This window comes from Grammomys surdaster, unplaced genomic scaffold (assembly GCF_004785775.1).
Source record: "Grammomys surdaster isolate TR1022 unplaced genomic scaffold, NIH_TR_1.0 843, whole genome shotgun sequence".
In the NCBI taxonomy this organism is placed as follows: domain Eukaryota; kingdom Metazoa; phylum Chordata; class Mammalia; order Rodentia; family Muridae; genus Grammomys; species Grammomys surdaster.
In genome coordinates, this window is record NW_021605262.1 from 5,485,490 (window position 1) to 5,512,059 (window position 26,570).

Below are 26,570 nucleotides of genomic sequence, written 5' to 3' on the forward strand. Positions count from 1 at the left end.
CCAGAGCAAGCCTCCAATTTATGCACCAAATCCCACCTGGGCCTAAGGAAGTCCAGGGAATCTCCTTCCTTTTGCAGAGTTGTGGGTTGGGACCCCTTGGCCCCTGGGGCCAGAGAATGAGATCAGAATAGGTAACCATGACTTAGCGTGTTCCTCCTCTCCTGCTCAACGGAGTTGTTTGGAGAATAAGAAAGATTAAAGATACAGTATGTTTATACTTTGCAACGCATAAAATATTAGTTTGCTACTTTCTGACACAGAATTTACCAAGAATGAGAAATATTAGGCACACTGGGGTCTTTGGGGGGACATTCTCGTCTGAAGCTTTTCGGGACACCACATGGTGGATAGGCTCAGCCCTAAGCGTACCTGTTCTACTGTCCTGCCTGGCCTAGGCATCATGATTCCTGCTAACAAGCACAGAGTACCTTTCCTGAGGTATCTGAGGTTCTCCTTGTGGGCAGTCTGCTCTCCATGTCCCACTCCTAACCCAGTCCCTCCCTCCTTCCACCTAGGTACCCAGTCCTGATTTTTGACCCTGTCCACGCTTCAGGGTCCTGTGAAGCACCCTAGTGTCATTATCCATTGGCTAGGATTCCTCCCAAGTACCCTTGCTTACATCCTATTCCTTAGGTTTGCACTGGCTGTTTGGTCAAAAGGCATTCTCTTCCCTAGAAGGGAACAAGGAACTAGTCCTGGGATCTCAGAAGTAAAAGGTACCTTGCCTCTTCTATGCACAGCTCTGATACTGAACAACTAGTTTGTGAGTTTTGCCAGTGAATCTGGAAACATAAGGGTAGGCTCTATTCTGTTCTCTATTCTGTAAACAACTCTGCCTGACAGACAACAGAGGCTCAAGAATAGTGGGTGAATAAATGTATTTATATTGGGTTTTTGCATCAAACAATGTGCACCTACACTGCCGTGTTTTTTGGTTTTGGTTTTGGTTTTGGTTTTGGTTATTTGCTTGTTTGTTTGTTTGTTTGTTTGGAGATAGAGTTTCTCAGTGTAACCCTGGCTTTCCTAGAACTCAGAGATCCACCTGCCTGTCCCCTGAGTGCTGGGATTAAAGGCATGTGCCACCACCACCTGGCTCACTACCATGGTTTTTAAAAATCATTATTTCTTGATCTGTTTTTTAAAATGTAAACTATGGGGGGCTGGAGAGATGGCTCAGTGGTTAAGAGCGCTGACTGCACTTCCAGAGGTCCTGAGTTCAAATCCCAGCAACCACATGGTGGCTCACAACCATCTGTAATGAGATCTGATGCCCTCTTCTGGTGTGTCTGAAGACAGCTACAGTGTATTCATACGTAATAAATAAATAAATCTTTAAAAAAAATGTAAACTATGCATAGAAAAACTTGGTCTGTTAGAACTTAGGTTATTGTAAACTTGCTTTTAATTTTCATAGTTTGTGATTCTTGTGTGTCTTTATTAACACGCGTGTAGTACTCTTGGTAATCTGGAGAAAGCAGAACTGCAGGTGGTGATGAGGTGATGAGGTGGTGATGGTATCTGAGAGGAGAGAGGTTCTGCTGTGCACAACCTGGTAATGGGGGAACTGGCATCTATAGGTCCCTAAGACTTTGGGCTTTGCTGTCTCTTTCAGGACCTTCAGATCTTTCTAGAAAGAGCTTGCACTCCCCCCTCCACTCTACCACTCAAGACAAATAAAAGTCCCACCACACTTACATTATCCCCTCAGAAACAACAGAAAGGGGACACTTTCACTATTGATTCCTGAACTGCAGGGCAGTGGAGGACTGCTCTACCTAGGCACTGCAAGAAACTTGGTCCTTGATACCTTCAGAGGTATAGGTCATCAATTTCAGTTGTTCCTCGTCTTTTTCTCACAGTCTCAAGTCTCTGTAGAGATGACCCTTCTAGAGGAAATACCACCTTTAAAGGCTGAGGACCCAGCAGACAGATCACCCCATGTTAGGAGCCCCAACTCTTAGGGTATTTCACACTAAGATGGCTCTGCAGTGTTTCCTGGACTAGCCTATACTTGTAACTTCCATTCATATGGCTTTCCAGGGTCCCTACATCCTTACAGGTATGATCACCTGCCCCTTACTACAATGGTCAAAATTCAAATGACACTCCACCCCATAAGAGCATCTTCTTTCTGCATTGCAGAAAATACACTATTGAGAACCTTCTGCTCCAGGACTCTTTGCTGCAATCTCCAGTCAGGACCACCATTTGGAATCAGATGCCATTCCACTGAGCTATTCCCACTCAAAATTTTACCTATTGGTTTCTGGTCCCTTTCATTTGTACTACTTTCTGTCCCCTGACTCTGCATGTGAAGGATTGAGTACTGCTGAGGGCTCAGGAAATATAAAGAATGTCAGGTACTACAGCCAGCCCTAGGAACTCTGCTCTGGATGGGGCAGCTCCAGAGAGTTGCTGCCACACCACCCAGATTATGGCCACTGGAAGATACCTAAGGCCAGATCCAGCTCTTAGACCTGACAGGCATCTGGAAGTGCAGAAAGATAAAACTGCCTTTTTTATGTCTGAGCTTTCTTTGGATGAGACTTCAATTGTTCCTGGCCTCTCCCATTCATGCCCTTCTGGACTGGTCAGAGAGGAGTGTGCTATATATACCCTTTGTGAAGGTTTGAATGAAGCTGGCCCTCATAGACTCATATATTTGAATACTTGGTCCGCAGTTGAAAGAATGGTTTGGGAAGGATTAGGAGGTATAGCCTTGTCAAATGATGTGTGTCACTTCGAGTGGGCTTAGAGGTTTCAAAAACCCACACCATTACCAATTAGCTTTCTCTTTCTGCCTTTACCTTCTGCAAGATGTAAGCTCTCAGCTACTGTTCCAGTGCTATGCCTTGCCTGCCTGTTGCCATGCTTTCTGCCATGATGACCACAGACTCGCCTTCTGAAAACTGTAGCCAACCCCCAATTAAATGTTTTCATTTATAAAACTTCTTGATCACGGTGTCTCTTTACAGCATTAGAAAAGTAATGATTCGATTTGAGAAAAAATAAATTATTTTAAAAAAAGAAAAAAAGAAAAGTAATGATTCCTCTAAAACAAGGTCAGAACCCTGCATAGATGTGGGTTGCTCTCTTCCCAGCAGGCACCTAGTGCCAAGCTTCTCCATTGTAACTGTCTTCTCCAACATTTTTTTTTCTGAAGGATGGAAAAAGTCTGGGCATTGCATAGAAAGCTTCTGGGAAGCTCCTGCTACCCAGTGGCTGTCTCTCCTAACCAACTCACCTGCATCACAAATGGCTTCCAGCTAGATAGATGCGTACTATGGAGGCCTATGTGGCTTCCCACTCCCTGGACAAACTTCCTGTCATTGCAGTTCTCTGGGGTTCTGGGGCTGCAATCAGGGAAGTACAGATGAGAGGCATCCCAGAGAAGGTTATAGAAAGTATCTGAGAGACAAAGCAGTATAAAAGGTCCCACTGGCTAGGACACTGAGTAAATAAACTGTAGCAAAACTCTTAAGACCTTGGCCGTCCAGCATTGGCAGTGGATATAACCTAAACTCCATGCCTGAATCTACCCACTCCTCTAGTCCTTTTCATTGTGCTCTCTCTCTCTCTCTCTCTCTCTCTCTCTCTCTCTCTCTCTCTCTCTCTCTCTTTCTCTCTCTCTCTCTCACACACACACACACACACACACACACCCCTCAATGGGCATTATCTCCATGACAAGCACAGGTAATTGACCTTTTGACCTTTTTAATTTCCTATACCTGAGTCCAACAGGAACAGAAACTACTAAAAAGCTTAAGATCTGAGATGCCCATTGGGAATTAGAAGAGCCCCTCACTCTATCTGATGAAAGAGGTCAAGTGAGTCAGAAACACATCCTGTCCCAATAACTCTGCTCTGAGAACCCCTAAACCTCTACAGAGCTCTAGAACTGGGGGACCAGCTATGTGGCTACCTCTGGCAACCCTATCCACTTGCCCTAATCTTAAGATCCATTCCTGTGAGCTGGATCCAAGCCATGGGCTGCAGCCCTGTCCCTATATACTAGTATTATAATCCAGGTGCAGAAGGAGGACTCCATACCTGACTGATAGATACCACATCTTGCTCATCCACATAACAGATACCAGATGAGAGACAGGCCCTTATTCAGGAGTAGTTTTCTGGTATAGCAAAGATGTCAAGCACGTTTCTACTCCAGTATGGCCTGATACCCCACTCCAACATGACTTCTGATAACCACCTACTCTAGCATGCTTTTGACATGGCTTCCACCCTGACCACTGGCATTACCTGGCTCTTGGAGCTTCTACCTTCCTCTTGTTTTCTTAGAATGCTATTTCCAAGGCTGAATGTTCCCCCTTCACAAACTTTTTCTGTCCTTACTGCTTTTAGTGTAAAAGATCCCCTAGTAGAAGCCTTATGGGACTTTTGCTTTGCCCCAGGGCAGAACCTTAAGTACTGCAGCCCAAAGCTGATGACTGTATATTGTAGGCACAACACAGTGGAGGAAAAGCCAGAGGTTGAAGGGGCATGTTGGAAGTACAGACAAGAATGCTGGTTTTCTGTGATTTGTTTCCTTTCACAGGCACTGCAGACTAAGCAGTGACTCTTTGCTTATTTTTCTGAGTCACTCTTTAACCTCTCACATCTCAGAGCTCTCCAAGTGCTTCTCAGTGACTCTCCATGATCCACCATAGACAGTGTCTTAGCCTCATCTCACTGAGGAGAGCATTTCCCTTCAATGATTCTTAGCTATCTAATCTCTCCAGCTGTTCTGTTATCTGAATCATAGGGTTTTCTTTTTCTGGTTTCCTCACTGAATTTTTCTGATGTGTACCCTCTAGAAGTTACCTAGGTAAAGACGTAACAGGAAAGTCTATGGTTCATCTGACCATCTGCTGGCAGACAGAGTCCAGGGTAGAAAACAATTTCCTTACATAGACCTTAGAATAGATGTGGTATCAATGCTGGGAAGATACAACTGTTCCAAGTCTTGGTCTCCTGTGACCTCTTGGAAGCCTTGGGAGTTTTCCAACCCTGGGGATCGAAGTGCTCTAGTGTGAGAATTTTCTATAAGCTGCACTGGGCACTCTGTTGGCCCATCTAAACCAGTCTCTCATTGAGTTCCGGGAGAAAAAATACTGTTTTCTTTTTTTTTTTTAGCCCATTCCCCTCAAACATTTTTCTACATCTACAGCTACTTCCTATTCTGTGATTCTAGAGATAATTCTGTTTCAAGGATGACTATGTTTGTCTATCTCTCTGAGATAGCAATTATAGATTAAATGGGCTTTAAGGTGTCTTTTCAGTTCCCAAATTACCTCTTCCTCAAGTAGTTGCTAAACTTTGCCAACTTGGAAAGGCAGTGGGTGTCAGTGAGGTTTGCACCATAGTTAAAGGTGTTGAGATTAAGCAATATGGAGTAGTATATAATTCCCCACAAGGGGGTCCTAAGAATCCATCTTATGTGGAACTAGAGAAATATCATCCTGAGTAAGGTAACCCAGACCCAAAAGGCCATATATGGTATGTACTCACTTATAAGTAGATATTAGTCATAAAGTACAGGATACCCATGATATCCACAGACCCAAAGAAGCTAAACATTCCATGCAAGGGTGCTTGAATCTCACTTAGGAGGGGGAATAAAATAACCATAGGCCGCAGATGGAGAGAGGGAACTGGAGGAGAGAGGGGATGGAGAGGGGAATGGAGGGGTTAGGATCAGGTATGGGGAGATACATGAGAGAGGGCCAAAGGGACAGGAGAATGAATGGAACTCTGCAGTAGGTGGGGGTTGTGGGGCATGGGAGGCATCTCTAGGACATGCCAGACACCTGGGATGGGGTGGTTTCCAGTAGTCAATGTAGGTGACCTTAGCTGAGATGCATAGCAGTGGGGATATGGAATCTGAAGAGGCCACCTCCTGTAGCCAGGTAGGACCTCCATTGGAGGGATAAAGGCATCAATCCACTCACAAAACTTTCAACCTGAAATTTGTCCTGCTTACAAAAACTGTGTGGACAAAAATGGAACAGAGTTTGAGGGAATGGCCAACCAATAACTGTCCCAACTTGAGACTTATCCCATGGGCAAGCATCTGTCCCTGATACTATTAAATGATACTGTGTTATGCTTGCAGACAGGAGCCTAGCAAACTGTCCTCTGAGAGGCCCCACCCAGCAGCTGACTGAAACAGATGCACAGACCCACAGCCTAACATTGGACAGGCTCAGAGAGTCTTATGGAAGAGTTGGGGGAATGATTAAAGGCCCTGAAGCAGATAGAATTCCACAGGAAGACCAACCAAGTCAACTAACCTGGACCCTTGGGGGCTCTCAGAGACTGAGTCAGGAACCAAAGAGCATAGGCCACAGGCTGGCCCAAGGCCCTCAGCACATATGTAGCAAAGGTACAACTCAGTCTTCATGTGGGTCCCCCAACAACTGGAGCAGGGGCTGTCCCTAAAGCTGTTGCTTGTCTGTAGAATTTGTTTCCCTAACTGGGTTGCCTTGTTTTATTATGGATGTTCCAATTGTTAGAGCCATAACGCCAGCTTCCTGAAGCTTCTGATGGAGAATCAGACATCCATCAAATTCTACTGCTTTTTCCCCAGCACACTCAGGCATAAGCTACATTCAAATTGGAAACAAGAAGCCTAGTAATATGGCACTGGGCCCTTAACCAGCACACTGTCAGGTTGTGGGAAGATGAGAAGATTTTAACAGGGAAGCCCCACTCCTAGCTCCTTCTAGGCTGGCAGGGAATCCTATGTTGCTTGAGTTGTCTGAAGATGTGAAGCCACAAAACAGAACTATGACAGAGACATCTTGGATACTGATCTCACAGCAGGTAGAACAAATCCCATACTCATTAACCTGAAGGCCCCATTCTCCTTGGGGAAATACCTCCACATTCCCCTATCCTGAACCGACTTGTTTCCCATAGTACCTGCTCACACGTATAGGTACAGGTGAGTCCCTATCTGGCTGAAAGACTAGGGGTACTTTTGTTTGTGTGGTGAGTATGGGTGTACACATAAGTGTGTGGGGATGTGCGCCTATGTCTGTGCTTGTGGAGACCAGAAGTTGGTCTCCATTTTATACTATGTCTCAATGCTCCTGAATCTCATTGGTTGGCTTTACTCGATGCTCAGTGAGCCTTAGGGATCTCCCTGGCTTTTCAGCATTAGGAGTCCTGCATCATCACATACAGCTCTTTATGTGGATGTTATGAACCCCAGTTCAGGTCCTCATGCTTGCACAGCCTGCACTTTACTGAGCCATCTCCCTAACCTCAAGATAAAGCTCCAACAGAATCTTCTCAAGAAAATGGAGACAGCACTGCTAGAGGGAGAACAGACTGTCCCTGACAGAAGAGGAAGATCTTTTAGTAAATTGCTGGGAGGGGAAAGAGACAAGTAACTTTCCAGAGGTCGTGAGTATAGCATGTAAAAGAAATTTCTTCTTGTAGGACACGAACCAGGAGCCAGTTTGTTCTTGAAAACATGATGGTATACCTCATCCATACAATAGAGTAGAGGGGGAGAGAGAGACACACTTCCCACTGTTTGTAAAAATGGTTACAGTTTAAGGGCCAAGATCTTCTTGTCACCATAGCGGTCTCTATCATCTGAAGGAATAGACAAACTTAACCATTTTTTATTTTTCATGTAGGATCTTCTGAAGTTTGAATCTGGGTGACACATTCAGGGTCTCAACCAGTTTCTTACCACACAAAGTTGTGAAGTGTTTAATCGTGTGTATCCTGTTTATATGATGAGTCCGCATGGGGGAGGGTGGATATCCTGGTCTCTCCTTCCTATGGCTGCCTCGTCCTTAGCAAAGCATTGTTCACACCGTGTCCAGCTCCTCGATCATACTTTCCTATCTATTCACTACATGCTAACAACCAGCTCTGAATGAAGAACAAAAAGGAAACAGCAAAGGACACAAACTACAAGAAACTCTCTCCAGACACCCACCCTTTCCTTTAGCTAACCCCTAGGCCTTCTGTTGCTTCTGCAAGTGCCCTGAGAGGATGGGCAGAGCCTGTTTTTGATTTGACTGCACTGCCCTCATGTGGCCAGGCTGAGCACAGTCTATAAACATTCTGCTCAATGGTTTTCCCAAGGTAGGCTTCCTAGCTTTCTTTACTAAAGGGCAGGAGTTTGTTCTGGGCAGTTCAGTGTACTGGACGCTCAGAGCATCGCTTCTCTTTTTTTTTTTTTTTTTTTTTTTTTTTATAAATAATTTATTTATTTTTGAACATGAAATGCTTTTTTATAGCATGTTTCACAAGGGGAGGGGGTAAGAGGGGCCAGATGGTGGAAAAGTACAAAATCTTCTTGGCCTGTGCCTTGAAACATGTCATGGTCTATACGGTACACTGCCTTGAATTATGATCTACCTGCTGTTCTTCAGAAGATATGGTACACTGCTTGAGTTATGGTCTCCCTGCTATTCTTAAGATGATATGGTACACTGCTTTGAGTCTATCTGCAGTTGCTAAGCAGGATCTTGCAGTTGCCAAGCTTCAGAGGACATTGTGCAGGTGGGGAAAGGTAGGGGGTGAGGGTAAGGGCGAGGGTCCTGGCTTCTGGCATCTCCCCCTTCTCTGTTTAGTTAGAGAAGGCATCTTATGATCAATCCCAACTATGTGAATTTTGAATTTGGATGTCTAATTATGGGGGGTCTTAGACAAGTTCACAACCCCAAAACACTGATGTGAGACGAGTCACATCGATGGTTGAAGGTTTTAGGCTGTCGACGATGGGCAACGTCAAGGGACTCGCATCGCTTCTCTTAAGGTGGGCACCTGCCTTGTCAGTGACCCTTCTACACCCTATGAGCCACCACCTTCCCTGGCCTTTGAGAGAACAAGAAAGTCCCCACTCCACAAACAGCCCACCGTATCACTCTGCCTCCCTCAGTTGGAACCCTGACTCTAGAACATTTTCAATTTCCGGAGCAAGACAACCAAATCACATCCAGTTGAAGTCAAGAATCCAAGCCTAGGCCTTCCTAACGAGAGCACTGGGCCCTGGCATGTACTCCACTCGGGGTTATGGCACAGCCACACCCAGATATGTGCACAGGTACTTCATTCTCGGGTGTGGCACACTCCCAGGAGAGAGTGTGGCACACACTCTTTCATGTACAATCAAGGTACTTCATTCTCATGTGAAGTGCAGACATGGAGAAGCACATGGAGAAGGTACCCAGGTGGGCGGTGCTAGTTCTCAGGCATGTGGTGAATATATTCAGATAGGTGATGTAGAAGCTCAAGAGTGCAGTGCAAGTTTGGGGTAGGTTTTGAGGTATGTAGTACAAGTACTTATACAAAGCAGTAAAGTATGTTGTGTGATGTTTGCAAGTACTCAGTTGTGTACAGAAGTTCCTCAGATGTGTATGGTGGGTTCTCATCCAGTGCAGGTACTCAATCAATTGTCTGGTGTGGGGATACTCAGGACTATGGAACAGGTTCTAAGGTGTATTGCTGGTGCAGGTACTTTTTTTCTTAACATTTATTTATTTTATGTTTATGAGTACACTGTAGCTGTCTTCAGACACACCAGAAGAGGGCATCAGATCCCATTACAGATGATTGTGAGCCACCATGTGGTTGCTGCAAATTGAACTCCGAACCTTTGCAAAAGCAGTCAGTGCTCTTAGCCTCTGAACCATCTCTCCAGCCCGGTGCAGGTACACAGTACAAGTGTGACAGTATTCACGAATGCAGCACAGGTGCTAAGGTATACCGTTAAAAGGCTCAATGTGCAATGATACTCATTTGATGTGTGTATGTATGTATAAACAAAGTGAGCACAGGAAGGACAAACACTGAAGTCCTGCAGCCTGAGGCTGGAGGAGCATGGCAACAGATAGGGCTGGGAGGGAGCAGAGCTGAACGGCGGCTATTAATAGATGAGTCCAGGTAGCCTTTGCGCAGATGGGGGCATCATATACAACTGAATTTATAAACTTCATTGCATGTTGGTTGGCCTCACTGGAATAGGGTCATCTGCTAGTGTGAGTTGATGTCTGGTAGATGACGACATGGATGAATCCTCAGAGCACACCTAGAGACACCCATGACCAATGGGGTCACAAGGTCAATGCACAAGAGGCAACTCCGCCCCCACAGAATATAATCCTTTCTTTCCAATTGAATAAACCAGAAACCACAGAAAACAAACCCTCAGTGGCATCCTTGACCATAAGAGGACCTTAATGGATCTCTGACACCTACCCAATTGTTCTTATACCCTGCCCCTCCTAATGCATAACCTACTTCTTTCAACTTGACAAACGGGGCACGAAGGGGTTCCTATCCCCAGAGCTGTAACATGGTTATCTGTTTAGTTGTCCTTCTGTCCTGTTTGTCTGTTGGACAGAATTTTAGATAGGAGAGTACACATGAGAGAGCTGACTTTAAGAACAAGGGTATCAGAACACAATCCAAAAGTGGAGTCATGTAAGAATTCTGAGTGCTTGTCAGAAAACAAAATTCTCCCATGTTCACACAGCAACTAAGTTGCAACAAAGGGTACATTTCTTCCACCTGTTTGATTAAAAAAAAAAATCCAAAACCAGCCAAAACTAGGCAACCAGTCTGTATCATTCCTTTATTGCTTATGTTACATGACCTGTTTCTTCAATACACAGAATTGGTCCCGAATTGTGTTTTTGTGCTCCTCCCAGGTATGACAGACAGGAGTCAGTTTACTGCAGCTATTGTCACTCATATGCCTTTATGGAAAAAACATGTTTTTGCCACATGTGGCTTGTCTTTGTTTTTGCTTTTTTTTATTGGATATTTTATTTATTTACATTTCAGATTTATTCATTTATTCATTCAGATTTCATTTATTAACATTTCAGATGTTATCGCCTTTCCCTGTTCCTCTCCCCCAGAAACTCCCTATCCCATCACCCCCCTCCTGCTTCTTTGAGGATGTGCCCCCACCCACCCACTCCTGCCTCCCTGCCTTCGCATTCCCCCACATTGGGATATCCAGCCTTCATGGGACCAAGGGCCTCCTTTCCCACTGATGCTCGACAAGGTGGCTTGTCTTTGTAATTGAACATCTTACTCATGTGATTCTTCTTAAACTCGAGTATAAATTTTCTGATGATCTAAATAAAGTTGGTTATTGCAAAAGACTTTAGTCTGCCTCATTTTAGTCCCCACTCGCCCATGTTCACACAGCAACTAGAGTAGTAACAAAGGGTCCATTTCTTCCACCTGTTTGGTTAAAACAAAACAAAGCAAAAAAGCAGCCAAAACTAGGCAACCAGTCTGTATCATTACTTTATTGCTTATGTTACATATTCCAATGAATAAATTTTTTTTTAAAAAGTAAGGCACATGAAAAGCCTTCTGTGCAAGTTTCATATTATTTTAAAATTCTATTGGCTAATAAAAGCATTGCAACTACAGAATTGGAAGCATCTAGTAAAGAACATGATAGTTTGAGAGCAGAATCCTGAACCATTGTTAGGTCTCACTTCATGGCACAATTAGTCAGCAAACCCAAGGTTTGTATTATAACAGTGTAGCTAGATTGCCACTACAGAATCACTGACCAGCCTATTCACATATGTACAGTCAGGTCCCCAAGTATTAACTATACAGCCAACGGGAAGGACAGCATCTCACTGCAGCTGTGCCCTGTTCTATCACAGGTAAGGGATTTGGCATCTTCAGTCTTTTGCATGCCGTGCTTGCTGTTCACAAGGCCTGGTTATACAATGCTGAAGACCATGGAGAGATACTGCTCATAAGACACCTGAATCCAGCCATCCTGATCCGTGTCATAGCGTCTGAATATGTCTGTTAACCTCTGGAGAAACACAGATATTGAGAATTTACTGTACAGAACAGTGTACTTAGTGAAAGACATCTTGAACAACCAATCTCAGAAGCACATGCATTTCCCGAATCTCCTAAAGGGACACTGAAAATGGTATTCACACAGGAAAGCACAGGTTGGGTACTTTTGAGTACCTTTGGTCAGCAACTTTATAAGCAACAAATGCCTCTATAGGCAACAAAGTATCCAGCAAGTCTAGCCAACCTTATACCACATAGGCCCTGGACCTGGTCTGGGTGGCTTAGCACAGACACTACAGTTTGTATTTTGACTATAGTCCAGAAGGGCCCATGTGTTGAAGGGCTCAGTGGAGGAAATGTCAACTTCATGCAATATGTGAGCATCATGCATGGATCAGCCTCTATAGCCCACCCCGACTCCAGCAGACTTTGGATCCAGACAGGTCAGAAATTGAAGAGCAAGACCATTCCATTCCATTTATTTTGTTGTTTGTTTTATGTTTCTGAGACAGGGTCTCACTGTGTAACCCTGGCCCAGGACTGGGTCTGTAGACCAGGCTGGCCTTGAAGTCACAGAGATCTACCTGCCTCTACCTCCAGAGTTTTGGTGATTAAAGGCATGGTGCTGCCACGCCTAGATTCCACTCATATTTTGTAAGACTAGGTTATATGCATGCCAGTTTAAATAAACTTATTAAGTCCATAATATGCTCTCAGTAATTATTTAAAAAAAAAAAAAAGACACAAGGGAATTCCATGTTAACAGAAAACAACAGACCCAGCACATCAAACAAGCCTCAACAGTGTGTGTTCTACCTCCTACTTCAGACATGAGTGGTTTTTAAGAAAAAGTGCTAGCATGGAGGTTGGGTGTGGTGGCACACACCTGAATCTCAGTACTCAGGAGGCTGAGGCAAGACCATCCTAGGGTATACAGCCTGTCTAAATCCTCCCCACCCTCCATAAAGTCATTATTAGCATAAACCAAACTACTGTCATGTGGCCACAAAACTATGTGTTGATCAGTGGTAGACACAGACACTACAATCTGAATATTAAATATCTGCTAAAAAGGCAGTTATTATGGTGCCCATGTGTTGGGCACCATAAAACAAAAATCAAAGAATAATGAGTTGCTGAGAGTACTGGTTCAAGCCTGTAATCCTAGAACTTGAAGGTGGAAAGACCAGGAGATCAAGGCCACCCTCAGCTACATGGGGGAAAAAATTAAAGCTAGGCTGGGCTTTTTTAGGAAATAACCAAAAAAAACAAAACCACATTTCTAAGGAAACTTTTACCTATAGCCTACAGCGAGCGTTCTCTTTAAGATTCTCCACCTTTCTAGGACTTTCCGTCATTCTCCAGAGGTAAAAGTGATCCAAGAAACTGGCTGTCCACCCCATCTCATAGGACACAATACCAACAGAATACAGGGTATAGGGAATGAAGAGCTTCTTCTGAACTTGATTATGTTATTCAGGAGTCTGATAAAACTCCCAAATCTTTGCATATTCAGAAATGTAAGGATTAGAACTTCACTAACAAACAAGAACTCTTAACTTGATAATAATTCAGACATAGTCTATAAGATTTTGTATCCATCTCTTTTTGAAGTGTTCAGAGAACACTGTAAGCATCCCTAACCTTATAGGAACTCTTGAGTAGTGGCAGAGGCAGAGGTAGTCTCTTTCAGAAACTTGAAGCTTGAATAAATACTAATAAACCAATTCTCCAATAACATAAGAAACACGGGCAACATGCCAAGATCTTTAAAAAAAAAAGCAGAGTGTTGTTATGTAGCCCGGCTTGCTCATGAACCTCATTGCTTCTGGCTCCTGGGAGCTAGGATTATAGTCTTATTCCATACCAGGCTCTGAATAACATTTTTATTGTTGTTTTTGAAGATTTATTTTTATTTTATGTTTGAATGTTTTGCCAGAATTTCTGCACATCATGTACACTCATTGCTAGTGAAGGCAAGAAGTGGGCATTGGATCCTCCGGGCCTGGAGTTACAGACGGTTGTTAGCTGCCATGTTGGTGCTAGGAATCAAACCTGGATTATGTAGAATAACAGCTAGTGCTTTTACTGCTAATTCATCTCTCCAGCCTTCCAGATTTATTTGTAAAGGAATCATGGTGCATTGTAATTAACAGTCAAACCAGAGGAGATGCACTTTTATTGACTTTCTTTGAATTAGAACAATCTAAGAGTATTTTCCAAAATTCTACATTATATCTCAAGATTTAATGCTGTCTACATCTTTCAGTGGTTCTGTAACCAACAAAGGCAACCTTAGCCTAGAATCAATATCTAAGAACTTCCCTCTTAGAGAAGGGTTCTACTGAAGTATTAATGGAGAAAACATTTGCTTTCTATGTACTGAATCTATTTCAGGAAAAGGGCTAGAGCATGAAAGCCTCATATGGGCCACCGTGAGCTAACAACTGTTAAGTCTGGTCATTACACTGCTACCCTAATTGTTGCTTTTGTTTGAAAGTTCCATAGCAAAACTTTAGGATTTCCAAAGCTTAAACCTAGCTGGAGCCGGGTGGTAGTGGCGCACGCCTTTAATCCCAGCACTTAGGAGGCAGAGGTAGGTGGATTTCTGAGTTCGAGAGTTCAAGGCTATCCTGGTCTACTGAGTGAGTTCCAGGACAGCCAGGGCTACACAGAGAAACCCTGTCTCGAAAAACCAAAAAAAAAAAAAAAAAAAAACCTAGCTGGATCTCTATCTAAAAATAACAGTAGGGCCTACTTCTTTGACAGGAACATGCACTGGGCAATAATGGCTGTCTGTACACCCTTAACATGTTTAGAGAGCACAGGTCATCCAATGCTTGGTATGGCTGCTTGGCATTATCAAGGATCACAGTGAGAATGAAATGCAGGCAGCTGATACCGTGCAACAATGCATGTTCTTTCTAGTACCTTGTATTTTGTTTGTATTATATCAGAAGGTAAACTTACTGTAGTGATAAAAAAGTTAGGCATATGGTACACAGCTATAATTCCATTATTTTGAAGGGTGAGTTCATAGCCAGCATAGACTACATAGTGAATTTAAGGCAATTCAGAGGTATAAGACCTTGTTTCCCAAAATAAAACGTATAGTATTTCAATTATTATCAAGGATTATGTACTATACATATTGCTAAACTTACATATGACTGGCATCTATGTTCACCATACCAGCTTTATCATAAAAATGCAATGTCTTATGCTAAAAAGGTCATAAGAGCTGTGACATCAATAGGGAACCGGCATATTTCAGGTCATTATAATCTTAAGGAACAAATACTGAAAGATCACTATTAGGCACATGATCTTAGTTCCAAGGGTTTAAAATTTAAAGTTTTGCTAGCACCAAAACTTAGACAGAAGAGAAGTTAAGTACTCACTCTAGGATGGCTGATGGTTACTCCATTTGTGCCCCAACCCCCAACTCCCACCTCTGCATGTCACAGTAAATCCATATGAAGCTGCTTGGTCACCTGCAAGACGATGCAACCCTGGATGAAGTCATCAAATGCGATCTGCCCTCGTCCTTGCCTGTCAAATTTTCGGATGAGGATGTCATGGAACTGATCAGAGAGCCGGTAGCCTTGGAGAGGAAAGATTAGAGTCAGATCAGAGACAGACTAGGAGAGGAAGATTAAAGTACGAATCACTGCCTAAACTTTCTAAGACTCCCAGGTCTTATATCAACAGTAGTTAGGTGGGAATAAGAAGAGAAAAAAGGTAAAAATGTATTGAAAGACACTCTGGAAACTAAGTATACTACCTAAATACAAGATTCTGAAATAAATATGTTGTCAGAACTGTGAAGTGATTGTAAACACCAGTAACAACTTGCAAGTCCTCTTACTGTCTTGCTTATTATGAGCTCACTGGCTTACGTTAGCTAACTGTACTCATTCTGCTTGTGCCCAAGGAAACACCTACAAGGCAGTTTTAGTTAGTTTTAGTTATTAGGCCTGGTAATTGTGAACCTAGTAGAGACACCTCACTATGTCAACTTATCTAGATATGAGTGTTCTCAGTGACTTGCTACCCTTGGTCACTTATCATTACACAATGCTCTGAAAGCTAAAATGTAACTAAAGGTTCTAGTTACATGTGTCTCAATATAAACAAATTATTTCTTTTAGTGTCAGGGTTCTGAAAATACAGCTAACCAGTCTCATCAAGATTAGAATCAATAATGTGTTACTAGGCATTATGACCCTTAAAGTCTCTGAGTGTGCAGTTAATTAGTCTCATGAAGTTCAAGGTCAGTAACAGACCGCTGGGCATTATGAGTCTATTTCTAATTTACTGAGTGTCTCTGAAAGGTCTTCAGGAGAGGATGATGGGATGAAGATGTGTGGACACACCAGACATACAAACATCACCAGAGGCCACATTAAAGGAGGGCACCCCTCATCTGCTTCCTTTCCTTACCACCTGTGTGACCGTGGTAATCTTATTAATTCAGGAGACAAAATCCAGGTGACAAAATGTTTTTACTGGTTTTCAGTCTTGGTGGAATAGGTATTTGTACACCTATTGTCTGAATCTCGAAGTTAATTACTATATGAAACTTAATCATTACACTGATAAATGTTCAAACACAAAAACATGTTCACAGCACCTTCCAGAGCAATTGTTAGGAGAGAAGACGGGAACTTATACTCAGGAAACCTATACAAATGTGTGATATCAATATTGCTACAGGAGCCCCCTTCCTCACAAATCAAACAGAAGATAGGACCCTCAGTTGAAGTCTGAAAGAGATAGTACGTAGGGAACAGATATCATGCCTCACTTAAACCTAACATGTGAGGTAGTGGCCCTGGCTAAGCCCTGACTCTCCAAGAACAGTGCTTCAGGCTCAGGTGTAGACAGAGCAAGATAGGCACTGCTAGTCTCCTGCCAGGATAGGGACAGATGAAATGAGAACAAATATATAAGATTCCCTGTCTGTGCATGGAAGCAATCCCATTGCTGCTGGAATCAATTTGCAATTTCTTTGACCACTGATACTCTTGTAGGTAATTCAAAGCGATAGACAAACTAGCAAAGTAAACTACAAAGAAGTAAACCACAAAAGAATGCTCCCTAGAGGGGCCAAAAATTGGCAGCAAATTGACCTCCACAGAGCTCCTTCAATACAAGGGCACACAAGAACAACACTGCCTTAGAGCCAAAACACTTTGTGCTCAGCCCTGTGGCCTGGTTAGGACTGACTATAGAGATACATATTAGACCTGGTCTGCTTATTGCAAGATTATAGCTCAACTTGTATCTATCTAATAGGATAAGGCCACCTGAAGGCCTCCACTCTTGCACAAGTAGCAAGATCAGATCCTAATTTTCAACAAGGGAAATGTCTTGCAGTCAGCCTTGATCATCTCAGGAAAGATAGACCAGGTAGAATGCCTTCAGAAGAGGGCTGAAGGTAGTACAAAGACATATTTACCCTCCAACTCTGCCAGGGATATTCTTCTGTAATCCTAGAGGGTGAGAATCTCACCAGAAATGGAAATACTCTGTGTCTACTTCCAATAGCCAACAGCCTTTGGTGAGAGGCAAAGTCCTTTTCTATTAAGAAACTAATAGAAGGTATGATACTACCAGAAAAATGATTCCATTGACACCACTGGTCCAGGCCACTGATCTATGGGCAGTGGGCACCTAGACAACTAAAAGTTCCACTACCAGAAGCTACATACCCCTGTGCTTCTGGAGGAATCCCAATGCAGTCACAATCGGATTAAAATCAATGACTCCCAGTGGATACAGGAATAATTTGCATGGTATTAATCTGTGTTCCCACAACCAGTAAATGGCCTGAGAAAGGCTGTGTGTGGGTCTTGCCTGATCCTAATTCAGGCAAAGCATTATTATTATTAAAAACCATTTTATTATTAAAAACTCATTATGAAATGAGTCATAGGTACCACTGGGTTAGCCTGAAACATCACTGATGCTCTTATTCTCTACTAAGCTCCTGTTTACCCAAAAGCAACATCCCTTTTGGAAGTCAGAATATGAACTTTTACTTTTACAGCCAACTTCCTAATAGATGCCACTGAAAATATTCCAAATTAGTATGCAGTCAGAAAGATACTTCCTTTTCCTGGACAGTTAAAGAGTAATGCCCTGTAACAGGGCAAACAGCAAAAATCATGGCAGGAGTTCACCTGGAGAGTACACAGGGGACTGTGCTGAGAAATGTTTAGAAAGTGAGGAAGATGCTGATACTGTCCAAGATGGCCCACTGGTCCATAACCAGACAGGCTTTCCACTGTTTTCCTTAGGAAATCCTGAAATGTCACTGGTCTCATCAGGACACAGAGGGTGCTTATGCTTCTTACTGGGCCTAACAACAACCAGACAGAAGGGAGAGGACAGAAGAAAAGGGGTGGTCGCTATCATGCTGGAAGGAGAAACAGCAGAATTACAGAAGCCATATTAATAGGGAATAACCTACTTTAAGAAAGTGAAACTCAAGATATTCATAATACACTAGGTTATAATTCACTTTCTAATAAAATTTTTCTGGAAGACACCTATTTGCAACCTTTTAAGAAATGAAGCACAGAAGGGTTTTGTTAGGGCAAAAGGACAGAGTGCTATATGACAGTGTTCCAAATTCGAATCTTGGTGTAACCATTACCAGTTATAGATGTGCTGCAAAGATTTCAGTGACTCCTTTGTAGCTAAACATTCCCACTTTTCTTTCAGACTCAAGGCTAGTTCTGGCAGCCTCTAATTATGCTCTGGACAGGTACTATGAATACTTGTGAGAAACACAGCACACTTTGCATGCCTAAGCCCACACCAAACACACACGTACTAAATGCATTTGAGAATGGGCACACACACTTTCTAATTTCCCACTGAAGCAAAATTTGGATGGATTGATACATTTTATCATTTATAGGATTACGTAGGATTACGTCTTACTGTTATTTTATCACTATGTTCATGTAATTTGACAAACCACTACATATGTGCTGCCAACTACCCCACACAATTATGTTTTCATTTTTCTACTTTAAATTTTTCCAGAAGCCACATTCTCAATTTTGCTCATGACACCATCTCATTTCACAAAAAAGTAGATGATTTGCATAGCCCTTATCTCATTTTGGATGAAACACTGTGTGAAAGACTCCATGTCACATATAAATCTTCATGACAAAAATAGAATCAAAATATAAACCTGTATAACATAAACAGAAATTTCACATGGACTGGGTTAAAAGAATCAATAAATGGAACATAGTAAAACAAAGCTTGAGAAACTCCTATATTCCAAAATGAAATATGCTATACAATCAAGACAAGTGAATTACCAAAACCTGAGAGTGCTTGTTTGAGCTCGTTCTTGTCAATCATCCCAGAGTTGTCCCTGTCGTAGGTCCGGAAGACATTCTGCCAGTCTGTGATATACTTCCACACACCTGTGAATTCACTGAAGTTCACACCAGCCTTGTTTTCTCGGTCAAACATAGCTGAGATGAAGAGAGACAGCACACACACATTAGGTTTGCATGTTCAACAGCAAAAGACAACCAACCACAGGACACTGCTGACAGTTTCATGCCACCTCGAAGACCTTCAGGTGCTAGCATGGAGCCAGCTGCTGAGTAAAGGTTAGTTTGTTGAACATATTATTGGATTCCTAAAAGCCTACTTATCCCTTCCTAGGATAGAGGGAATGTGGAGGACAGTCATCTAATACTAGCCCCTAAGTAATGACCACCAGAATACACATTCACCACTGTGTAGAAGGTAGACAGTTACGATAGAACATGCTCTGAAAAACGGAAACACTAAGAGTACTCTCATTTTATCAGAAGGAAAATGGAGTGCAAAGGTTAAGGCCCCATTTCCTAGCTCAAAGTCCTGAGCCAGAGTAAACCTTTTTACTGCCCAGGTGTCACACCTCTAGAGGGAGGCTAAGCGGAGTTCTCCTGGGTCAAGAAATACCTGTTTTAAGGTGCTGGCTAGAGGAGGTTTAAGACGTGTGGCTTTGCTGCATGACATAGGTCGGTGAGGGCAGGCTTTGAGGTTTCAAAGTGCTCTTTCACTCTCTCTCTTTCTGCTTTAGGCTTGTGGTTCAAGATGTGAGCACTTAGTTTCCTGTTCAAGCCACCAGGCCTGCTGCCTATTGCCAGGTTTCCCACTACTATGAACTCTAACCCTGGACCTCTGATACTGTAAGCCCAAATAGTGTCTTTCTTCACCTAAGTCATGGTGTTTTATCATAGCAATGGAAAAAGTGACTAACACACAGAGAGAACCAAAACTGATGATCTACATCTCAGTAAGAAAGAAATGGTGGAAACCCTTCCTGGAGGGCCCACCTCTAGCTCCAGCTCAGACCTTGGTACAAGCATATTAAATTCAACCAAATACTAGCTCGCAAAACAAATAAAGATGACTAAAACATGAAAGTAATCAGTTACATGCATGAAATTCAGCAGGAAGAATTATTACATGCAGGCTGCCTTCATGCAGACTTTGAAATCACAGATGTAAATTAACATACGTAATTCTTAAGTAGAGGCGGTTTTTAAAGTTGAAAAGACTATTACAGCTGGGCGGTGATGGCGCATGCCTTTAATCCCAGCACTTGGGAGGCAGAGGCAGGTGGATTTCTGAGTATTTCTGAGTTCGAGGCCAGCCTGGTCTACAGAGTGAGTTCCAGGACAGCCAGGGCTATACAGAGAAACCCTGTCTCAAAAAAAAAAAAAAAAGACTATTACATATAACATTTAAATAAAAGAATCACAAACATGAATTAAAAAAGATGCTACCAAAATAACAGAATAAGGCTTAAAGAAACTGTAATGTGAAGATTTTATGGATCTACAACCTTAGAATCAGAAATGGAGAGGATGAACTAAGATGAAAATTTAAACTAACGGATAAGTGAAGACATCTACATATTACAGAGGCAGAGAGGATGAAACATAAGAGCCCACACAATATCTGAATGAAGTTATTATAGTTGCTTCCAGAGAAATACCTAGCCTGTCTGTGTGGATACTTACAAATGATTGACCTCACAGTCACTGGATTAAATGGAGTCCATGTACCTGAAAACAAGTGACAAAATATCAATTAGATCAAAGAAGATTAAGTTACAAGAAGCTCTAAGTGCCTGGTCTATTGTTAGTCCATGAGACTCAGTGGCCTGCTCTAGAACAGAGTTTGCAAGCAGGGGCCTGCTTCCTAGGACACCAAGAGATCTGGTTGCCTTAACCTGTATGAGCTCTGAGCAATTCTGGTCAGTACCTAGTCTATACTGCCGAGTTTAACCTATTTGTAATTACCAGAGGCTGGATGCTGCTTCTCTGTAGAGCTTCACTTGTGTGAATTTCTGGGGAGAACATATGTCAGACTGTGCTGGGGTCCCAAAGACCACCTTCAATCTTGACAATGCTCCAGGACTGTTAGTGATTGAATAATAATTTTACAGGTAATCATCTTGCATAGATAGAGGTATGATTTCCTTCAGCTCTTTTTTATCCTAAACTACAATCCTATTTGATAAAAATGTCTTCAAATAATTTTTTAAAAAAAAAAAAGAGAAAATAAGCCTGTTTTCAAAGTACAACTAAAACATGCATCTCAAATCACTAATATATTCAGTAACTCAAATCTACTTCAAAAACACTAAAAAGAGGTGAGCGTAGTGACACGTGTCTATAATCCCAGCATGAAATTAGGAGTTCAAAATCATCCTCAGCCAAGCAGTAAGTTTAAATAAAAGCCAGCCTGGGCTATACGTCACAAAAAACTAACTAAGCAACAAATAAACCAAAAAGGAACTTGAAAAAAAATTAACTTTTAATCTATGTTGATGACACATTACTTCATAATGGTAACAGAAATCAATCCTATTGCAACTTGACTGGAGGAGTTAGAAACAATCACCTAGGAGATGAGTAAGATAGATCTCTGTGTTCATGAGGCCATTTCCAGATAGAATTAACTGGAGGGAAAGACCCACCCTGAATGTATGTGGCATTATTCCATGGAGTGGGGTCCAGACAGAATAAAAGGAAAAAAGAAGAAAGAGGAACAGAGAATTCCTGTTTTAGGCTCCCTGCCTGCCAGGAAGTGAATGATTCTGTTCCACCAAACCCTCCCCGTCTGGATGGATTGAACCCAAACTGTGATTCAAAACAAGTTTTTCTTTCCATGAGTTGCTTCTAGAAGGTACTGTGGTCACAGAGATGAGAAAACAAATCCTGTTCTGTGTTCTACCTGCCTACTGACCATATTCTTCTATATAAATAAGTCTCACAGAGGCCCAGTGTACTCATAAACACTCCTAGTATGGTGTCAACTACACAGCAACAAAGAGGTCTTAGAGATGACTAAAGTGAAGTAAGAAACCATGTTATTTTTAACTTCACTCTTCCCTTCCAATAGCATATTAATTAAATTTCTTTAAATAGTTTAATCTGATTCTAAAGCAAAGCAAAAAACCAATCCTAGAAGACTGATTAGAAGTCAAAACAGGCTAGGCGGTGGTGGCGCATGCCTTTAATCCCAGCACTTGGGAAGCAGAGGCAGGGGGATTGCTGAGTTCGAGCCCACCCTGGTCTACCGAGTGAGTTCCAGGACAGCCAGGGCTACACAGAGAAACCCTGTCTCAAAAAAAAAAAAAAAAAAAAAAAGTCAAAACAGTTTAAATCATATAAACATAGCAATTCTGAGAAGGGTGGTGAGAACTCATATGCAACTATTCAATGCTAATTGTCCCTGCACAGTATAGTGTGAAACTTCTTTATGAAGCTTATAATCTAAAAGCCAGAGAGAACTAAAGTTTGAAAGTTATTCCCTCTGAAACTGAAAGAAGCATTTAGTTGCCATGGTTAACAGTATTAAAAGGCAGGTCCCTTGCAGAGTGGTTAGGTCATAAGAACTCTAACCCTATGAATAGGAGAGAGAGCCAGGTGGTGGTGGCGCACGCCTTTAATCCCAGCACTTGGGAGGCAGAGGCAGGCGGATTTCTGAGTTCGAGGCCAGCCTGCTCTACAGAGTGAGTTCCAGGACAGCCTGGGCTACACAGAGAAACCCTGTCTCAAAAAAAAAAAAAAAAATAGGGGAGAGAGAGGGGGGAGAGGGGGGGGGAGAGAGAGAGAGAGAGAGAGAGAAAGAGAGTGTGTGTGAGCCTGAAGGACACTAAGCCCTCATTTGTGTCAGAATCACTTTAAAATTGATGCCCAAGCTAAACAGGGGAAAAATCTTGCTGGGGGGCATAAGAACTGGCCCCATGTCTGTGTATCCCAAGAGGCTTTGGTAACTATGTGTTTGTATTTTGGAAAAACCAAGATTATATTAACTAAATACATTTTTCTCTTCACATTAGCTATTAAAAATTTTAAAGTCAGATTTATGATTTACTGGTAACTTTCCTTTCCTCTTTACCACCCTATTCTCTATCTCTCAGCTAACATGATTAAATTGTATTTATTTTCTGTATTCTGACTATTTGGAATGGAGCTGATTATCAGTGAGCATAAATGCTAGTTCTATCACAGAGCAGGTGACAAATGACAACAGTATTTCTGCCCTGATATCTTCGGTGCTGTCACTTCCTTTCACCCTGAAGCCTTTGTGCTTTTTTTATACCTTGTCTGTACCAGCTATAGGTCTCTAGGGTTACGGATGTACTCAGTAGGTAGGGTGTTTGTCCACTGTGCATGTAGTTCTAGACTCTATCCTTAGTACAGAGTAAACCAGCACTAAGTACTCAGGAGTTAGGGGCAGGAGGATCAGAAGTTTAAGAGTCATCCTTGGCTACATAGAAGTTCAAGGCCAGTCTAGGACTCATGAGTTGGTATAAAAAAAAAAAAAGGAGGGGCCAGGATGAGGAGACTGGGCACAGCCCAGACAGCACACTTGTTGCTGTGGCACAGGAACCAGGTTTGATTCTCAGCAACTACACGGTGGCTTACAACCATTTATAATTCCAGTTCCAGGGGATCATATATCCACTTCTATCCTCCACGGGAAGCAGGCATACACTTGGTATGCTTACATATATACAAGCAGGTCAAACATTCATACAAATAAAATAAATAAAATCTCAAATTAAAAAAATTTAAAGAAAAAAAATTGTCTCTAATGGTGCCACAAAAGATTAATGACACTGACACCAGCGAGAACATGACTCCATGAAGAGCTCCATACAAAATCCACAATCCTCTCAATTCTGCTGGCTCACAGAGTTCCTTACATTATACAAATACCTCCCCATGCTCCTGCTGACAGTATCTCCCATATGTCTATTTCCCAAACTGGTCCCAGAGTTTTAGTGTGTGTGTGTGTGTGTGTGTGTGTGTATGTAATCTTATTTTATAATAATATATATTATATAATAGAACATATAATATAATCTTATTTTATAAGAAAAATAATCTTATTTTACGTTCATTGTTGTGAGGGTGTCACATCCTCTGGAAATGGAGTTACACACAGTTGTGAGCTGTCATGTGGGTGCTGGGAATTGAACTCAAGTCCTCTGGAAGAACAGTCAGTGCTCTTGACCTTTGAGCCATCTCTCCAGCCCCCCGCCCCCAACTCAGTGCACCATTTAAAAAAAAAAAGTTTTAGCAGTTCTTATAGCAAACATATTTCCACAAAAGTCCCTAAGGACCACCTTGAAGCCTTTCAAAAACTAAACAGTTACTTCTAAATGCCACCTGACAATTTGTCAGTGTCCCTGATGATCCTCTTCAGAGCAGTTGCTAAGACTAGAGAGTAGGTCAAAGGCCTTCTAGATAAGTAAGGGACCTCTGTTACATAGAGCTAACCTTCTTAACTCTCCGGAAGGACTACTCTGAAGCTCCCATTTCTCAGAAAGCAGTTTCTGAGGCTCACATGCATTTGTTCTGGATCTTGATGAGGCAACAAGGATAATCAAGAAAATAGCTTAGAAACACCTTTACCTTAGACTGGTAATGGCAGTTTAGTCTTAAGGACTTCCTTGGAAGTAACTCCAGGAAGGAAATTGCTTACTGTGAATGAATCAAGCTTCAACTCACCATTGGATAATGCTTGCTGAAGCTCATTGTCTGAAATCACTCCACTCCTGTCTTTATCAACCCTATAAAATAAAAAAAGACCAGGTAAGTTGGTGATTAAAAGTAAAAGAAAAATAAAGCATTTCCAAAACACTAGGTCTGGAATGTTACTCTGACCAGACCTTCCTCTTAGCTCAACTGGAATGTCACACGCCCCCAGGTGTGCCAGAGACTAAGGAACAACCAGAAGTAGTACGAAGGGTTGAATCATCTCTATTTCTTCTCAAGCTTTCTTTTAGCTCTTTAAGTTCGCTTAATTTACACCTGCACCAGTTCACGTTTTCCATAATAGGTAAAGATTCTCTAGAGCGAATAAGTCATTCTTTGGCACGAGTCAGTGGAGAGACAATCGGTCATTCAAAACGACGACCAGGGACAGAAGACATGCAATAGCAGCCAGCTCTTTTCGCTGATGCTGTTTTCCTGACTTAAGATTTGTCCTGTTTCTAACGCAAGCACCCCTGACCCTGTAGGGCGACTGGTCCGCGCCCTTCGGACTTGGGCAAAGTAACTGTCAACATGAATCCGAACCTTGTGCTACTGTAGAAGAGAGGAAGTCGGGGATGGAGGGGAGTAGAAAGGATTGGGAAGGAGGTCGGGGGAGGGAGGGGTAGGGAAAGAGAGGACGGGAAGGTAGGCCCTGGAAACTGAGGACCGACCCAAGGGCCGAAGGAGCTGGGCGGCGCTGGCCTCACCTCTGGAAGACGTTCCACAGGAAGCTCTGGTCTGGCAGTGCAGCTCCAGCAGCAGGGCCAGGGCCAGCACCTGGGCCTGGGCGATAGGAGTAGGCAGCCATGGGCTGATGCACAGCAGTAAAGCGGCCCAGCTCCACAAGCTGTGCTTCCGCCTCAGTAAGGGGCAAGACCGGGAGCCCACAACTTCCTGGGAACAACGGAAGCGCGTGCCTTTGAGTCACTTGGCAGGCGTGGTCAGTTGCCACGCAACGTCTGGAGGGCCGTGGGTTTAGCCTGAGCTCCGCCTCCTGCTCAGCTTGCCGCGCCTTGGCTGTCCCTTGCCTTTTAGCCCTATCCCGCTCCGCCCTCCTGTGTGTCTCAGCCCGGAGCTGCGGCCGGTGAGCTCTGCAGAGACACACCGCGAGGGGCTGACCCGAGCTTACAAACGCCTCGACCTGTAGTGGAAAGTGGTGAAAGCTTTCACTTGGATCCACGGCTTGCTTCCCTTTACATCTGCATTAGTATTTAGTGCTGATGTGATGTGCTCCAACCGCATGAAATTCTCGGCGGAAACTCAAAGTGACATCTTGTGCACTCTGGAGTTTGTCCATCTGTCCGTACCCCACCTTCCCACTTGCTTATATCGGTCGATGTCCAGCCTCTCTAGGTTTGCAGTGACTTCATTTGTAAATGGCTCTAGTGAGATTTGGTCCTGAGGTGAGAGCTTCGTTCTCTCCAATCCTTACTTGGACTTCTGTACTTTTGGTGGTAACTCCTTTTAATTATTCCTTTCTTCGTTCTAGATACTAATTCTATGGTGCTTTTATATTAAAGTTTGGAATGTCCCTGAATGGGAGAATGCACAGCATTGGGGCAACTACCAACCGGTCACATTCTCGTCCTGTCGGACCATCCTTCCACCTAGATCTGTATACTGTGAATAGTTCAAGATACAAGTTACTCTGATTCTGTCATAGGGATATTCCAGCCTTCC

General features: G+C 42.8%; 1 protein-coding gene across 2 annotated transcripts; it reads right to left on the reverse strand.

Annotated features, from left to right (window-relative positions):
- Positions 1-11,268: 11,268 nt before the first annotated feature.
- On the reverse strand, positions 11,269-25,810 carry Pdcd6 (programmed cell death 6). 2 transcript variants are annotated; one of them, XM_028782756.1, is made up of 6 exons: positions 25,598-25,810; positions 24,864-24,925; positions 20,856-20,900; positions 19,158-19,310; positions 15,303-15,412; positions 11,269-11,818 (listed from the first exon to the last, which is right to left on the reverse strand). In XM_028782756.1, the coding sequence occupies exons 1-6, from the start codon at positions 25,696-25,698 to the stop codon at positions 11,720-11,722; spliced, it is 570 nt and encodes a 189-aa protein (XP_028638589.1). In that variant the 5' UTR covers positions 25,699-25,810; the 3' UTR covers positions 11,269-11,719. The 2 variants fall into 2 exon arrangements, with proteins under 2 accessions (XP_028638589.1, XP_028638588.1); XM_028782755.1 differs by having other exon boundaries at positions 19,152-19,310; positions 25,598-25,776.
- Positions 25,811-26,570: the final 760 nt, after the last annotated feature.